The sequence below is a fragment of the Syngnathus acus genome, chromosome 1 (genome assembly GCF_901709675.1).
Source record: "Syngnathus acus chromosome 1, fSynAcu1.2, whole genome shotgun sequence".
Lineage (NCBI taxonomy): Eukaryota > Metazoa > Chordata > Actinopteri > Syngnathiformes > Syngnathidae > Syngnathus > Syngnathus acus.
In genome coordinates this window covers 4788582-4806764 of record NC_051087.1, presented here as the reverse complement: position 1 = coordinate 4806764, position 18183 = coordinate 4788582, and the positions used below count along the sequence as shown (strand labels likewise).

At 41.8% G+C, this 18183-nt stretch overlaps 2 protein-coding genes across 3 annotated transcripts in view; both read left to right on the top strand.

The window, feature by feature from the left end:
• LOC119121673 overlaps positions 1 to 18183 on the top strand; it is a 296445-nt gene that overhangs the window by 15792 nt on the left and 262470 nt on the right. The gene's annotated exons all lie outside the window — the stretch shown is intronic.
• rhbdl3 (rhomboid, veinlet-like 3 (Drosophila)) lies at positions 63 to 17728 on the top strand. Of its 2 annotated transcripts, XM_037263094.1 has the most exons (9): positions 63 to 210; positions 1230 to 1253; positions 10935 to 11093; positions 12367 to 12591; positions 12911 to 13059; positions 13706 to 13818; positions 15493 to 15593; positions 15828 to 15888; positions 15973 to 16909. In XM_037263094.1, the coding sequence occupies exons 1-9, from the start codon at positions 91 to 93 to the stop codon at positions 16242 to 16244; spliced, it is 1224 nt and encodes a 407-aa protein (XP_037118989.1). In that variant the 5' UTR covers positions 63 to 90; the 3' UTR covers positions 16245 to 16909. The 2 variants fall into 2 exon arrangements, with proteins under 2 accessions (XP_037118989.1, XP_037118998.1); XM_037263103.1 differs by lacking the exons at positions 63 to 210; positions 1230 to 1253 and adding an exon at positions 9886 to 10204 and having other exon boundaries at positions 15973 to 17728.

Below are 18183 nucleotides of genomic sequence, written 5' to 3'. Positions count from 1 at the left end.
AAGTGACGCCAAGGAAGGAGCATCGGAGGAGGGGGTGGAATAAAAAGCCATGCGGAGTCGTCGGTGAGGTACCGCGGGTGACCGGAGAGGATGGCGGGAGGCAACCGGGAGCTGACTGTCACCTCCTCCCCGGCGGTGGCGGCGAACGCGGAGGGAGAGGAAATAGAAGTGTTGGAGAGCACTGACGTCCTTCCAGTGGCTCCCGAAGACGTAAGTGTGAGACAACTTTATTGGTAGGCAAAAGTATTGGAACATACTCCTGAATTCGACTTATTTATCCTTTTTTTTTCTTTTTTTTTTTTTCAGTAAAAGGTGTCTATAAATTTCATTTGACAACCTCATTATTTTTATGTCCTATAATTACATTTAAAAACGCATATTGACACTTGCTGTTGAGGGTCTACTGAAAATGACATCTCACGTGGTCAACGTTCAGGTAACACCCAATCACGGCTCATGCGACGTTCGCTAGCTGAGCCATAATCGGAGCACATATGATGTCATTTTCAGTAGACAGCAAGTGGCAAAATCCGTTTTTAGGTATGAATTGAATATAAAAAACAAGGTATCAAATTAACTATGGAGAAAATACAGTTCAGTATGTCTGATGTGGTCTCCAGGTGTGCACGGCAGAAGGAGCATCATGTGAACTGAAGGAAAAAGTGTAATCAAAATGGTTTAATTCATTTAAATTCCATTCAATGAAGCAATTGCTGCTGTTTATTTTATAAAGTATAAAACCACACAGTGGTGTTTTACAGTTTTAAAACACATGACAACTAGATTTTTTTCTGGATGTCAGGAATGGATTAACGGCATTTCAATTCATTTCAGTGGGGAACGATGATTTGACATACATGTTTTGAACTGCAATTCTGGTCAAGCTACAAATTAAAAACTTCAATGCATCATTGTATGTTAACAACATACAGAGAAGTTCAAATTGATTTTAAATGTGGACTTAAAACACTAAAACATATTCCAGACCAATGGAACCTGCTAATGACGTCATTTAGTTTTTTGAGGACTGAGGCAGTACTCACATGAACAAGAGCAGCTTCTTGTTGTCTTAAGCTTTTATATTATCTTTGGCTGCAGCTCAGTGAACACAATGATGAGGTAACAGCCCGGCGCACACGGCTTGTTAAGGATATTATTTTTAGTATCAACGTTTCCAAACAGGTTCTCGAGCCTGTCTAAATTCCCTCTTGTCCTTCTTTTTTTCCTAGAAATGGAAGGAGCTGTTTGACAAGGTAAGATGTGTCATTTGTGTTCATCCTGCACATGACCTTGGTGTTATCTGATTGATTACATGCAAGCATTTTGCTGGACCGTTTGGACGTAATTGGAGATCTTCCAAATGATACTTTTGTGTTACGACTGTTCAGTGGAACCTCGAAAGTGGAACAAAATTTAAAAGTTATGTGTACACAGTCTCCATGTGACTTAATTACTCGTCAGATTGATGTTTGCTGAGGTTTGGAAGAAACTTTTCCTCCCCCAAACCCGACTTTAGAGGTTTTAGTGTAGCTGCTAGACATTTCAGTTTGCCAAGTGGTATAGTTAGATTTTCTCCAATGTGTTTGGGTCCCAACTGCTGAACATTGGACACTCTCACTTTCCGTCATTTGCATTTCTGTTTCGCCTCATTAGGCAAATGTATTTTTAGATTTATTAAGTAGTGCACCATGCTGTTCGTTTTAAATCCTTCATTTTTTCAGTAAAGCCTGCATTAAAAAGTGCAACCGGGACTCTGACTTATTGTCAACGCAGACACACACTGTAGGAAATTTGTGCGTCATCATCATTAAGCTTGATAATTCACTTTGGGTGACATGCACACGCACACATGGGCGAGGGCACTTTGGTAATAATCACAAGAGAGAGGAACTCAAAGCAGCTGATGTTAGCAGCAGGTCGGGCTGACAGACGGTGGACGGACCCTATTACCACACGCACACACATACATACACACACAGTCCAGTCTGGGCGGCTGCCCCAGCACCTGCCTGCCCTGGGGCCCCTTTTCTTCGAGGAAATTGTATGTGTTTGTATGTATGTGTGTGTGGTATGGGGGGGTTAATGGGGTGAGCCAGAGGCTCGTGTCAGACTGCCTTTTTTTTTTATCGTTGATGTTGTAAAGACGTGAGGTCACAAGGGATTACGGGAACGGCAAGAGGTTCCCTTGTGTGTGTTGATGTTCCATGAGTACATAAAAAAGCCTTAAGTCTTTCCTTTGGATTTAAAAGTGTCCACACGGCGAGGTGATGTGCTTTTATTCTTACTGCCTTCCTCAAGTTGCCGCTTCATGTTTCTCTATTGAGCCAAGGATGCCAGAAAAGACAAACAGGAAGGAGTTCATTGGAGTTTGATATGATGCTACATGGATTGGGGTATTTTTTTTAAGTCTAACTAGTTGACATATGCTGCAATTGATCCCGATTATGTTTAGAATAAAACGTTGAATCAATTTGAACGCCTCTTGTGTGTCAGATTCAGAAGACATTCCTGTCTGGAACGTTTGTGCAGCAGAAGCCAGACTGAATCTTTTGCTATATTTAGTTTTCGAGTGCTCCGGCTTCTTTTGTAAAAGCAAAACATCTCTGTTATGATACTACAGATGCTAATGATACTGATATCGTTTCTACTTATCCATATGTGGCTTTTGGAATCACTGATTTAGGGATATTAAGTGCTGTGTTGTGCAATTTGCGTTCCATTTTGGGCTTTTTTTTTTTTTACTTCCCAGGGGAGGCTTTTGTTACTTTATATGTTCTTCCCTCTTCATGTCGACGTCTTATTGAAAAACTGTGGATACGATATTTTTACCGGGGTAAGGAAAGGTAATGAGAACGAGGATTTGATCCAAACCCGCATGCAAGCCCTCCCTAAAAACATTATTCCCACAAATACTAATAGACGTTTTGATACATCATGACATAACAAAACGAGTAAAGCCTCCAAATGACTTTGTCAGCAGTCAAACGTTTTTGTGGGGATTTCCGGGGATTTGAGGATGGACCATAGCTCATGTCCTGTATTTATCAGATAAACCGTATTAAGCTTGTTTAGATCACACAACAAATAGTTCTGGTCTCTCCTTGGGGGGAAGAATCTCTGATGGATTCCCTTGAAATGTGAAAATGTTGAAACTGCAGCTACCGAACAGACACAGTCATTAAAAGCAGTTCCAGACGTCTTGAAACTCGCCTGGAAGTTCCCGGCAGATTTTCTGTAGATCCAGTCGGAGCCTCGGAATTACAGTTATTGTCGGACATGTTCGTGTGTGGTGTGTGTGCGCGTGTGTTACACAATTACCTTTTGTGTTGACAACCACCACTCAGTGTTGGAAATGCCCTCGGCATGCACCCACCACACAAGCTTAGTGATTAAACACTTTCACATGGCTGCCTGTTTTCCATGAAATGGCTTTTCTTGCTTGATGCCTGGGAGAAGAAAAAAAAAAAGGCTCAGTGTGAGTCGAGATATTTGAGCGATTGTACGAGTAGGAGTTGATATGCAAGTGAGTTTGTTCGTAACAAACATTGTACAAGTAGCAAGGCTTGAAATAGATATACTATAACTTGATGGCTATTATGAATATTTTATCGGAGTAAATTTTCTGGAATCCACTCACTTAATAATTTGCTATTTTGTTGTTCAAAGTGGACTTGATCACCTGTGTCAGTCTTAGGTTAGCTTAGCATTGCTTCTTCATCCTCCCTGTGCTGCGACATCTTTTTTAATGTACTTTATTGACACCTACAAGTTTGGAATGCAACAGTATTAACCATGTGGTCAAGTGAGGGGCTTTTCCTTTTCCTAGCAATTTTCACATTTTTTTAATCAATATCGTCAGTGGAACGCTGATATGCTTCTCGGTATAATTGCCATCGACATGTGCACAGATGGCGAGGTCGCTCTCTGCTGACCCGTTCATCCAACATTCCCAAAACGACCGACACCGGCCGAGTCCAGGGGATCCCAAAGAATTTGAAGAAGCTGCTAATTACCGTCAGCGTATTTAAAAAGAAAACAACACATGACATCTCAAACGATTTAATTAAAAGATTTCATTCTAGATTATTGTTCTCTGCTGCTCCTCCACCTCAGGGCCCTAAATAGATTTTCGTCCTGAAAAGCAGTGTTCCAGCTGGCCGAGTGTGAAAACAGTTTCCGCTTTTATGCGGAGGTATAAATAGCTGCCGCGCCTGTTGATCGGTAAATGGGAAAAAGACGATGTGCCAAGGTTGGCCGTAATTGGCTTCACACTTGAAACTCACAGCAGCGCCAATATGAAATTGAAATGTTCCATGTGCCAGGTACAGTTTGCAATAGTTGATGATTTCTGATTTTTATTTTTTGTGTAACTTTAAAATTAATCGGTCAGTCAAAGCATGGGATAGAAATGGAGTGATTTCTATCTTGTTTTTCCCAACAATGCATTCTAATTGTGTGTGTTTGGAATATCAAAATGCAATAAATTGACCTGAACATAACTGGTTTGACACCATGTGGATTGTAGGATAGAGTAGCAGTTGCCATGACAACCCAAGAACACTGACCAGCCAGGGCATCACATATTAGTTAGCGTCAGTCCGTTTCATTACTGCAATTTTTTTTTTTTTTTAACAAAAACATAAACCCTGAATTAGCTTCTTTGTCAGATCATTTCGAAACATTTTGAACAGAATGGTGGGTAAGTCTCCATTCATACCTAAAAAAAAAAAAATTCTTCAAAAGGTGGTTGAATGAACAACAGATGGGCTCCTCACCGACACAGCCAATTCTTCTTTGCTTCTATTGCTTCCATGGGGTTAGAATGACCAATAATAATAATAATAATAATAATGTGTTTGTGTGTGAGCACGCCCGTTAACTGCCTTCTTTTGCGGCCCATTAGCGAACGTTTCACCGAGTGTGCAATTTGCGGGGAGGAAGTTTAGTCTAGCAAGGCAGATGGCACACTAACAATCCTCAACAAAGGCAGACGGCAACTCCAATCCGCCACGTGTACACGCCTGTGTTAGATTTATGATGCCAGATACGCTCTCTAAAACGTTTGTTGGCTTTTCTGATCGCTTTTTGTTGGCTTCTCTCAACTGTCCGTGAAGCAAACTGCCTCACCGGCATGTGGTTAGAATAAGTTAGCACAATATGTGATGCTTAAAATGATATCATCATCAAACGAACATGTGTCACTGTGATTTGTATTTTCATGACGGCTGTAAATGTTCTGTGTGCTGGTCTTGTTCCTTTACACAATGTCTTGTTGTTTCGTCTGGCAGAGGCGTTTTGGTTCTGGTCTCTATCTTGTGTCAACAAATCCTTTGTCAAATTCTTTCTAAGCATTGCTCTGATAGAACACACAAATATCTTTGTTCCAACTTCTTGATTGTGATCTGCAAAAAAAGATTGATCTTGACTGCTGCAGGCACTGATAGGTTCGAATTGGATTTTGCAGACAATGATGACAGTAATTATTCTGAAGATGCATCTCAATAAAATATAATGAATTTAATTCCAACCGTGATGTGGAAATAACCAAACAGCCAGATTATATAAATTCATTAAACACAGGAAATTAAACTTCAGGGGACAATTTTCCATTCAGTAGCGCTAGGAAGTGCGCTAAGCCATTTGACTGGTATGGAAAAACATCTTCACCATGTCTTTACATATCATTTATCAACTATGATGTAACAAAATAGCTATGTAGCTACAACACTTTATTTCGGCAGTCTCAGCTCATCCAAGGTGAGCGACAGTGCTTAGTCATAACGGCCCGACCTTTAGTTTTCCGTTCCTGTATCATCTTTCAGGACACGGCTGATGAAATTTGACAACAGTGCCAAAGTGTTGAAGTAGCAGCTTTATTCTACCTTCATAATTCCTGCTATCTCCCTAAATGGCCAACATAATTAATTAAATGGTTAATTGATCATTACAAGTTGATTGGCTGATCAACTCAGAAATGAGACCTTTCACCAAAACACTTTTTCCTTTCTCCTCCACATTTGCAGGAATTGAAGGGGGGGAGCAGACAGTCGCAGCTCCATTTGCCAGCTATTAGCAATCATAAATCTGCTCTGAATGGAGCCGCTGCCGTCATTGGCGCTGGAGCGGGTGTTGACCTCCAGGGGCAGGCCCGGAGGAGAAGAAGCGAGAGGAGGACGGCCAGCGAATAGCTCGTTAAACAAATGTTTCTCCCCTCTTTTTGTTCCCCTTCTTCTCGTTGTATAATTCCAGCCAGAGTGCTTGATAGAAGCCTTGGCTTGACGGTAACGAATGGCTCTCACCTCGCTGTAAAGGGGAGGATTTTTGCCAGATGAGGTCACAGACGTGCGTCTGCCTTTAAGATTGACCCCAGCGCGCCCTTTGCCTGACTGACACGGCCACTCCATCAAGGTTTTGTTGATGCTTGTGTGCCTTTTGACTATCTCGGAGTCTTTTATTGCAAAACGTTGCCCCCCCCCCCCCCCCCCCCGCCCTCCGGAGGGACTTTGCGCATCTTGTTGATGTCACAAGCCGTCTCTCGGGCGTCAATGCTTTGCTGAGCGGCAGCAGCAGCAGCAGGAGGTTAAGTGTTTATATGAACACACGCTGAAGTGCCTGCTGAGAGGCGCTGGGCTCGACCCCCTTTTCGCTACTCCAGACGCCCCAAGGGGCTCCGTTCCTTACTCTCACGCCTCCTCCTTCATTCCTTTAACTAGTCCTGAACCATTTTAAGAAAAGATTGAATTGTTTTTTTTTTTTTTTACAGAATCTGCAATTTCGATTCGAATCACAATTTTTTTTTAAATTAAGTCTAATTGACTAACATGACAGAAAATTTGAGCTGTAAAAATTAATTCATTAATCAACAGTTAATTGCAGTAATTATTCATTATTTTCTGTAGCCATTCATGCAAACACGCATTTATCCTGCTTTTAGTTTGTAAATCATCTAAATTGGTTTAAAAAAGAATCGTGAGTACTTTTCGTACCATCGTTGAATTATTTTATTGCTGTTTTTCACTCAGTGAACAATATCAAATCAACAAGAACAACTGGTTACTAAACAGGAAATGGGCAAAATACCTTTGCGATACCCTTTTTGCAAAACAGATTGTTATCAAATCAATGGCTAGAATAATAATTGAGCCGATGAATAATCGTTTCTGGAAACTCCGATACTGACGGCCCTACAGAAAATTCCATCATACCATCAGAAAATGAACAGACGGCACCGTGACGTGAATGACATTAGCCGGGATCAGAAAAAAACTCGGTTTCCTAATGCGTGCATAGTCGAGTGGGGATTTTATAGACTAGCTCATCTTCAAGCATGTGTCAAGTGTTCAGGTGCGCACGTGGCTGCTTTGGGCATGGCCGTTGCTTGGTTACGGAATATTATGGTGAGAAAGTGGTGCATGTATGTGATGGCCTCAGAAGGCTGCGTAGGCGAGTGTGTGTCTGTATCGTGCTGCATGTATGTGCGTGTGTAAACCCTAATCTGTTCAGCCGGACTGGCGGCTCTACTCTCTGATTGGCTGATTTACTGTAAATAATAAGAGAGGCGAGTGATTTTTTTTATAAGTGATTTTTTTATTAGTGATTTTTTTTTATCAGTGATTTTTTTTTCTTTATTAGTGATGTAGTAAGAGCACTTGAATTAAATCTGCCTTAATTATCTTCTCCATCCATGATGACAGAATGAGTCCAACTTCTTGAAACTTTTTTTTTCCCAATTTGGTGCTTCTGTGACGCCAGTGAACACAAATGACAAAGGGGTCCGCCGGTTAGGACAGTGCTGACATTTTATGGTTGCCGTCTTCCGTGACGTGAATGGCGAATCCAAACGCTTGACCTTTTCATGAGGGGTTTTCCGCAATAGGAGAAGCGATGTCTGGGCACCTAATAATGTGATAGTCACAGCTGCTTGTCACATTCCTCATGTCGTCTTCGGAGGATTGAATCGGAATAGCAATTTCGCCCCGTGCAGCATTCCTGCATCTTGACCTTCTCGGCTAAACAATAGTTCTTTTGTCTGGATTACTCTGAATCCTCCCTCTGTCGGAAAACAATGAAACAAGCAGCAGTGCCGGTTTGAACCAGGAGCTGTCAGGTCAGACACACACTGTGGTAGAGGTCATCTTATCCGCTTCAAGTAATGCGTGTGCTTCATTTCTCATCTCGCCGGACTTACTTTGTATACAATGACAATAAATTTATTTTCATTCCTCAGATCGAATGAATGAGAGAAACCCAGATGGATTTGGAAAAATAGCCCCCATCCATCGCCACTTATGCATCCATGACATCAGGTGGCCTCGCACACTTGGCTGTGTTCCTTTTTAGCCAATGTCAGAAAGAGTGAGTCCTCCCACCCCTCCCATTCAGACCGCCGCCCGCTGACAAGCTGTCGGCTCCATTCAACTTGAACTAGTCGGCTAAATGGGGCCAAGTCTGCTGGCGGGCCCGACGCTAAGCCCCCAGACCCACACCATGTCCCTGAGCTTACGACGGCCAACAGCGCTGATAATGTACTCTCTCAGCTGTGGCAGATAAGGTGACAAAAGGGTGTGTGTCTTTCGCTGGTCTGTGTGTGGTGTGTGTGTGACAAAAATAGCGGCTCAAAGAGTGTCACATTGAGCACGACCCCACCCCAGTGTGAAGGAGCTGATTAACATGAGAAGGCCGATGTGTTTCCATTGTACCTGCTCGCTGCTCTCCCTTGGTGCAATTAGTAAAGGAAACGAGATCACTTCTCCTGCACTTCCTTCCTTCCTGCGCTTCCTTCCTTCCTGTGCTTCTTTCCTACCTTCCATCCTTCCTTCCTTCCTTGTGGAATCCACTTTTCTGACAGCATTATTTGCCTATATTCACATTACCCATAAAAAAAATAAGATGTCAATCCAAAATGTGGCACACCCACTATATTGGCAGCGCACGCACACTCTGTGGGTCTTGTCACGCCAGTTGCCACGGTGATTAGCCACAGTCATGCCTGCCATTCCGCATCAACCTGCAGGGGGATGTTACTACTGGAACATTGCGACTCCTCCAGGCTGCTGTTTTATTTTTATGCTATACCCGTCACTCTTGTCATGTCACACAAGCAAAGTGGAAGTCAGTCTTTGCACGGTGTTTGTACCTGGAGCTAGCTAGCATGTCGAACGAGGCAATAGACGGATGTCGACAGTAAATCATGGCCGTCACTGCTGTACACTTTGTACCCTGGGTCCTGCAGAGCTCGCCCGGCTTGTCTGTAAAATTCAATCTTCACCATAACTAAGAATCAATAAGAGGCTGTCCCCCCCCTCACTTCCCAAACAGTATTTTCAAGATTACATTTTTGCTTTTTCCGAGTTTCACAAGCTGCTTTATTTTTATGTTTGGACTCAGTCAGTCACCTGAAGGCAAGCTATTTTCTGCATTTCTTGTTTTTGTTGCCTTTCTGCATATTTGATACAAGGCTGGACATTTCTTTGGGCTTTAGGCAAGTCCTTGATATTTATGTTTTTAACAATGAGAATGCAAAACACCCTGCAGCCCTTTGAAAGACCCCCGATGCCCCGCTGCCTCGCCTCGCCGCCGTTTCATTCTCCAGACTGCAAAGTTCCTTTCAGTATGAATGCTCATTATAGAAGAGAATACTTTGCATTTGAGGTCTGTGCACATATTATGTGTACTTATTTTAATTTGGTGCTTTGGCCTTTTACTGTTTTGTAAGCCGCTTAAGTTACAGACAGCAACTTTGTTTATAATATTAAAATGCCTTGGAGTAAAAGCGCTTTTAAATTGAATTGTGTTTAATTTCAACAGGAACAGTATAAAACATTTTTTTAGGATGGATGGGAAGCCACTTTCACTTTGTGTCGAAATCAATTGTTGCTGTCAGACAAGTAAGCACACATCACGCCAGATAATGGACATATTTAGGAGTATTATTTTGTTAACGTGTGTGTTTGTTGTGTGTTGTGTGTATGGGGGAGGTGTTCGGTGAGGGTCTTGGATTGAACTATAATCCTTTTGCCCTGGTTGGAAATGACCCTCTTTGGTCTGGTGCAAACAATATGACACAATATGACAATCAGGACACACACACACACGCGCTTATCCTTCCTTCATTGTCTTAGTCGTGACATTCACTGCATCGTGTTTTTTCTTCATCATGGGCAAATGCCTGCAGCAGAAAGTGGCTGATTTGCTGCAACACAAGGTTGGTTGGCTCTTTTTGTGAACTAAAACTTATCTTTTACATAAAACGTGTGTGTGTGCCTAGAATAGTTGTGGTGCGGTGTGTGGTGTGCTTTCCTGGGGACAATATTGTGCGAGTTAAGAGATGCAGTGCAAGTTTAATCATAGTCAGCCTGTTTCTTTTTTTCTCATCAGGGAGCCAATATGTATATTCCGCCTCCTCTGCAGCAGATGCGAAATATTTTTGCCCGTCCTCATGTCTCGTTCAAGTGCACTTGCCTAGTGTGATTATTTACTTTTTTTTTAGACATTGAGAACAGTATGTACATCTCCCACACGCGATCAACATTCTGTTTACTGCCTGGTGTCACACAACAAACTGAACTGGTTCAAATGTGTCAGCGTGGGTGGGGAAGATATTGTACTACTGTGTTTATTAAATTCATCAGCACTCATATTTTTAACTACTTTTTCTAGGAAAAACGAAATAAATTGTGAATATACACTACTAACAAAGCAATATTGGCAGTGTGTCGGTCGAAATTCCTTAGTTTCGTTGGGCCACAGGGAAAAGAAAATGGCCGCTTTCCATGTTGTTGCCTGATGTCCTACTGACTATTTGGCAAACAGTTTCTGACAGCCGTGAGAGGCATAATTCTATATGTAAGCTATCTTTAATGAAAATAGATGCCAAATCTTTATTTTTATTTTTTATCAACCTGCTTTGTCTTTCTGTGTGTGTTCACCGACAGTATGACGTAGACAATTCGGGCTTTATCAGTACCGAGCGCTTCAGGGACCTTTTGGCGACGCATGGCTCCGAGCTGGACCCCCACAAGCTCGAAGTCCTCTTGGCCCTGGCAGATGGTAACGCAGATGGAAAAATCTGCTACCAGGATTTCGTCAACCTGGTGAGACGGTCACGACTTTTTAGTTATTTTTCATAATTGGCGACCCGAGACCTGGCAACTGTGATGTCATTGTCAGTTGGCAGCAAGTAGCAAAATGGCCGCCCCCTGAGGAAACAGTGATTTTGCTGTTTAACTCGTATTCCATAATTCTGACACTTGAGAGCACATACAACATAATATTATCCTACCACTTTAATATTTTTAAATATATGAAACTAAACTGAAAAAATATTCCTAATATAAGGCAGACAAATAAAAAGTGCACCTAAATGAATGCTAGCATTTAAACACGCTAACGTGCTTATTTGCAATCTGCCATGTTTACCTCTTTTACCTAATTTCTTAACCTGGAATAGAATTCTTTTCTGCTTTAAGGCAATATTTGGAGTCTTTTGGAGATAGAGTATTGCTTGAGAGCATCTCCATGCATGCGTTGCCCCTGGTGTGCCGTCTGAAAGTGGCCATGGCAACTAATCATTTTCCCACACTTTTTTCCTCCTGACATAAAGGGGGAAATAATTGGCTTCTACTAAACTTCTCCAGATACTGATCCCTAGTCTAATGCTAAAAGTCTCATGAAATAGTGCAAGAAAACTCATCTTCTACTTTTCTCCTGATTTCCCATCTTTATAAGTCTTATATTTTATTCTTAGTTTTATTTGCAAACCACAAGATACATCATTTTGGCACGCTGTAGGATTTCCGATGCCACATATTTATTTTGTACGAGTTGTTTTTTACTGTATCTTTAACATTTGTACCTGGAGTGTTTTATTATTTTCTTCACTTTGTTTTTAAAGTTCAATAATAATATGCAGGAGAGTCATTATGTTGTCATGGAGATTGTTGTAAAGGCACGTTGACTATAGTTGCACTGCAAAGTCTCATTGCAGCATAATCTTTACTACTAATTTGTACAAACAATTAATAATAATAATTTTACAAAGAAACTGTGGAAGCACTGTGCAAGACTAAGTTGACCACTGCAATACAAGGAACATTTTTGCTTGCAGTTCAACTCCTTGGAGGCAGACAGCAGTAAGGGGAGGAGTTTTTGCTGGTTGCTAGGTGATGATAATGGCATTCTACGGTCTGTGTGGCCTGTTCTCAGAAAGCGCTGTTATGGCGCTTCAGTCATGCGTTGAGTGGATTTGTCAGAGTACAGTTCTTGACAAAAGTATTGGAACACTGAGGCCTATTCCTTTATTCGCCCCGTGTTCACTTAGACTGCATGAGTGTGTTGAACTTCATTTCAAATGTCTCTGATTTCCAGATGAGCAACAAGCGCTCCAATAGTTTCCGGAGGGCAATCCTCCAGGGGGGCAGGCACTTAAAAGGCAACAGTCTCCGAGATGAGGTCGGCCTGGGTCTTTCCCAGCGCCTGGTCCGACATGTCGCTTATGAGACGTTGCCGCGCGAAGTGGATCGCAAGTGGTATTTTGACAGCTACAACTACTGGCCCCCACCATGGCTGATCCTGACCATCACCATTCTTGAGGTAAATGATCGAGTAAGGGAAGAGAAAAGACTTAAATGCCGGAACTGTATCACCTAAAAAAAAAAAATAAAAAAAAAAGGAATACCGTAATTTTCGGACTATAAGTCGCGGTTTTTTTCATAGTTTGGGTGGGGGGGCGACTTATACTCAGGAGCGATTTATATACATATATATGGTTTTTTTTCACTTTTTTGGGCATTTTATGGCTGGTGCGACTTATACTCCGGTGCGACTTATAGTCCGAAAATTACGGTAGTAGTAACGAGCCATGTTTGTAATCACTGTAAATCACTGCCACTGTCTGTATTTTATGTCCTAGGTAGTCGTTTTCTTTTATTATGGGTGTCATCTGGACCGCCTAGTTCTGCAGGTATCCAGCCCATCATTCCTTAAGAGTCCTCTACCTTACCACCCCCAGCTCCGGGCCCAGGCCTGGAGGTACCTCAGCTACGTTTTCATGCACACTGGGTGAGTTGTACAGTCAACTACAGCCTCCATTCAAAAAAAAAAACAATGCAACATAGGCAAGAAAAAACTTTAACACACATGAGACTTGGTGATTGTAGATTGGAGGTCATTCCTCAGCGTGTCACATGCCCTGGAGATGTCCCTGAGTGTTTGGTCAGGCCTCACCCAGTTGATCAATATCGTTTCCTTCCTGATCATTGAACCATCTGGCGTTGGTGGTTTGTCATGCGCTAAATAGATTATTGGCACACTTGGTTGCGTTCTTGTTTGCTGGGAAGGTTTGCACTCATTCCTGCTGCGGCTCTTTGTTGTGTGCTCAACGGAGTCCAAACTTTTTGAGCTGGGCTTTATTTACCGCCGCGTCCTCTTTTACGAGTTTGTCATTTATCCGTCAACAAACATAAAGCGGTGCTTTGATTCAGACAGCGAACATGAGCAAATGAGGGACAGATGAAGAGAGGCTCAATTATTATGGATTTTGGACATGAATGAGTGTGTCCGCTGCTAAATGAGGGTTAGACAAAAGGAAACTGAAGCTCTGAAGGTTGAGGGAGAACTTTTTAGATAATATTGCTTTTGCTCCAAATCCTACTCCACCTCTATGAATTGTTTTTTCTCCTGATTATTCCATCTGCATGTGTGATAGCATTGAACACCTGAGCCTGAATATGGCCATGCAGCTGCTGGTGGGAGTCCCCCTGGAGATGGTCCACGGGGCGGCGAGGATCGGACTGGTCTACGCGTGTGGCGTCTTGGCAGGTGTGTGGGCCACCAAGCGCTGCATGACTTCATATTAATTGACAATACACGTACATCTTCTCTCTGATATAAAAACGCAAGGTCTCACCTTTCAAACCTAATTGCTCGCCCCATCTGTTTGCTCTTCAGAATCACGTTCCGATTATGTCGTATGTATGTCTGTGTGATGGGGGTCTTCTGGACAGATGGCTCTGTGCTGCTTTATTCCTTCCAGTTGTGGGGGTTGAGCAGGGTCCCTCAAAAGCCCCCCCCTTGACATGTACAACAGTGCCATAAGAGTTATAGCTAGGGTAGCTCAATCAAATAAAAGGCATAAAATTGCACTCAATAATTGGTTTAATAACAAACCAAAGATGGACCTTTGAATGAAGCTATTGTCGTCACATTCTTCTCGCCTCATTATTCTTCACAGGCTATTGTCGTCGAGGGGAGCGTGCTAAATTGCTAAATATGAAATACTGCATTCAGACTTTTGATTACTATTCATGCAAATTGTCTCCGTCTCTGAATCTCTCCCACTGTGTGGTTGCTGGCACGCGTGTGTGTGTGTGTGGTGGTTGAGTGCAGAGGTCAGTGAAAAGCCCCCTGTGGGTAGCAGCCGAAGCGGCCCGTAAAGAATTAAGCCCAGAGTGAAATGAGCAGGGAAAGGTTGCGTAAATCAGGCACACGCAAGTCAGCTGTTTTAATTAGATATCGACCACCAACGGCGAGAAGGGGGAGGGCGGCTTTTTGTATCGACCGTGCCTGCCTGCGAGTCATATTTCCTCCCAGACATCAACGTGATCAAATAAACATCAGTGTAAATGGGGCGTCACATTTTGATCACCCTCACACATTTACTGTTCAGTCATTACTTGCAAGTATATATTTTATCACTTATTGACAGCTAAATTTAACATCCAGCTATAAAAATCGAATGGAGCGGCTTTGTTAGTGGACATGAATAAGAAAATAATGAATCTGATTAATTATATATTCATGTATGTATAATCCAGTTTTTGACTATTTTAGTTAATTTTTTTTAATGCATTTTCACCTTGCTAGTCTAGCGTTATTTTTGAAGTCATTTATAAAAAAGTTTTTATATTTATCACTAAAATAATCCAGTGCTAAGAACATCCAAACAAGCATGACAGGGGCTGGCACATACACAGTGAGGTCAAGGGCAGAGTTCATAGGTCAAGTCTTGAGTTATTGAGCAGTCAATTGCCTTCTTGGTAGGACGCACACTCGTGTCCTTTTGTGGGACTCAATGAACTCGTATGTCGACAGCTGAATGAAGGCTGTAAACAAAGGAAAACAATAAAAAGCAAACTTCATGTTTGGGTGCTTTGCATGCAGCCAATTGTATTTTGTTAACAGGATAAACACTTCAGTTTCCAGGGTCAGAATAACATCTTTATTGCTCATTTAATCCAACACTAATTCAATTACGGTAGCTTCACATAATCGCTAGGAGATTCTTTTTAATGAATGGAAAATGGATAGTTTCGTTTTATTACAACTGTGAAGCCTTGAAGTAAAACTGTATAGATTGCTTTCTTATTTTTCGGTGGGCAGTTCAATCTAGACACACTTTGAAGACTTGTATTATCATTTATCGCACTTGCCGTATTGGTTCTAAAATTAATCTCGGTGACGTTTTCTCACATGTGATGCATCTGATCTCCGCAGGCTCTCTGGCCGTGTCCGTCACTGACATGACGGCTCCCGTGGTCGGTTCGTCTGGTGGGGTGTACGCTCTGGTTTCTGCTCACCTGGCCAATGTAGTCATGGTAATAAATGCGTGTGCGTCTCTGTGTTGTGTGTGACTCAACGTGATGAGTTCGATGGTTATCAAATCACTCACGACACTTCATCATCAAAGCAGGTTCTTTTTTGGGACCCGGCTGCAGGTGCAGCAGCTTCTGAACATGCCGTACATTCCTAGACATTTTGTGAAGGGAGAAGACTTGATTTTGGACCCTAATATTGATTGTCTTACTGTTCATGCTGTCTTTCCTTTATAGAACTGGTCCGGCATGAAGTGTCAGTTTAAATTATTCCGGATGGCCATGGCTCTGGTGTGCAGTAAGTCTGATTGATTTAGTCAACCTGTAAGATATTTGAACCAATATTTATTGAACTTTTCTTTTTTTTTCTTTGCAAACACAGTGAGTGTTGAATTTGGCCGGGCGGTGTGGCTCCGCTTTTACCCGCCAGCATTTCCTCCTTGCCCCAACCCCAGCTTTGTAGCTCACTTGGGCGGGGTGATGGTGGGTCTCACCTTGGGCGTGGTGGTCCTGCAGAACTACGAGCAGCGGCTTCAGGAGCAATCCCTCTTTTGGATCTTCTTCTGCGTCTACACTTTGTTTGTGCTCTGCGCCGTGTTCTGGAACATTTTTGCCTACAGTTTGCTTGAAGTGCGATTGCCTCCACCACCATGACACCATTGTCCTGATGAAGTAGCATCAGTTGTAACAGAGGCGGGATGTAGCAGAACTGTGTACGCTTGTTCCCCATTTTGATCTTCTGTATGAGGACAGCACAGTGGGGAGTGGTTATTACATGTGCCTCGCACTTAAAAAGTTCAAGGTTCCATAGTGAGCTCCGGCCTTCCAGTGTGGAGCACTCTCTCTGCTCTGCTTCCACCCACAATCCCAAAACATCACTTACGTATTTCTGCATTTGCCAAGTGTGGCAGTTTTATTTATTGCTAATTCATTTTTGAACTTAATTTCCAAATGAGCTAATCCACTCCTTTCCCTTGACGTCTCTCGTTTCTTTTCTGCAAATGCTTGAATGTCAAAGAGGTTTACTGATAGATGTTATAGCACCACCTCCTGCTTTGGCATGAACTTGCAGCCGAAACGCGCCAAAACCACTAATATTAGTGATAATGATACCTTTATTTTTGACATGAGGATAGGAATTTTATTTTTAAATTCATGTGTATGTGGACATTAGTCTCTTGCTACACTCAACCCGATGGTGCCTACTCATGACTTGGGAAAAGTAAATCTGCATAACTCATTTTGTCATCACGAGAGGTTTGCCATTTTGGATTATTGTGAACTATTTTCTGCAATAAAACATGCAAACTTTGTTTTTTGTCAAAAAATAAATAAAACAATTTGGAGAGTTTTTTCATTGTGCAGCAGCGACAGGCATAAGGTCACCATCATGGTTAATTTCAAGTTCATAAATTGTGAGATGACACAGTTCCATTTCATCATAAGGCTTTTTTATATTCAATGTCCTCCAAACCTTATTCATGTGTCTTTGACCTTGTTTGTAACAACTGCATCAAAATGTGTGTATACAGCTCAATACATAAGCACAAGTGCCATTCAGAAATGATAAGCTTTCAGATGTGATGCCAAACTGTTGTGTTTAGAGATTGTGAAGGTCTGCTGATTTTAATTGTTGTTGGTATGATGGCGATCTGTATTATGACAACAAAACAAACAGCTGCCCCTCAAGTGTGACTTTGACTCACTGAACTGATGTTAGTTCACACTCAAGTCATGATGCAAAAATTGGAACGAGTTGTTGTATTGATTTGAGCTTTCGTTGGTACTGTAACTTTAACCTCGTGTTACTCTGGTAACTGCTTCGCACAAAACTGATTAATGTATATTTAAACACAGATTCACATGTTTGCTGTTTTTACTCCGAGATATTGATATGTTGCGTGCATGTGTGTGCCTGTCTGCATTGTATATAATATCTTGTATGCCTCCTATTTAAAAGTGAGTCTGAAAATAGTCTACATATATATCATCGGGACTGTGACACGTCACTAATGTGACGGGTACTAATATTTTAACATTGTGGATATTTTGTAGATTTGATATGTAAATACTGGAGTAATTAAACCATTTTATACAGAAACAAAACTGTTGATTATTATTAAATATCCATACATCCATTTGCTATAGTGCATGTCATCATAAGGTCAAAAGTCAACTCCTTGACCTTTAGAACTATGATGTAGATCTGCTAGGGAGTTTATTTCTTTCTTATATGTATTAGTTCTGAGTCAAGCTATACAACAATAGTGGCATGTGGAGTAAAGACAAAGAATGCTGCCCTTTATTTGTAGTTTAGTATTTTTATCCCCACTGAATCTGAATTATTTGAGTATTATTGTCGCTATCAAGCGGACGCTTGACCAACTACATGTATTCTCGCGAGACTGGGCACTGTCTCGGGTTTTTAGCCGCACCCAAACTGGCATGGTATGCACAGACGGGAAATTATTTATTATATAGTTTATTCCCGGTGTTATCACAATACACGAACAAAATGTGTTTTTTACGATTCCCAAAAAATATTTAAGTACTTAAAGCGTAAATTAGGTGCGTCATTTTTGTGTGTGACGTC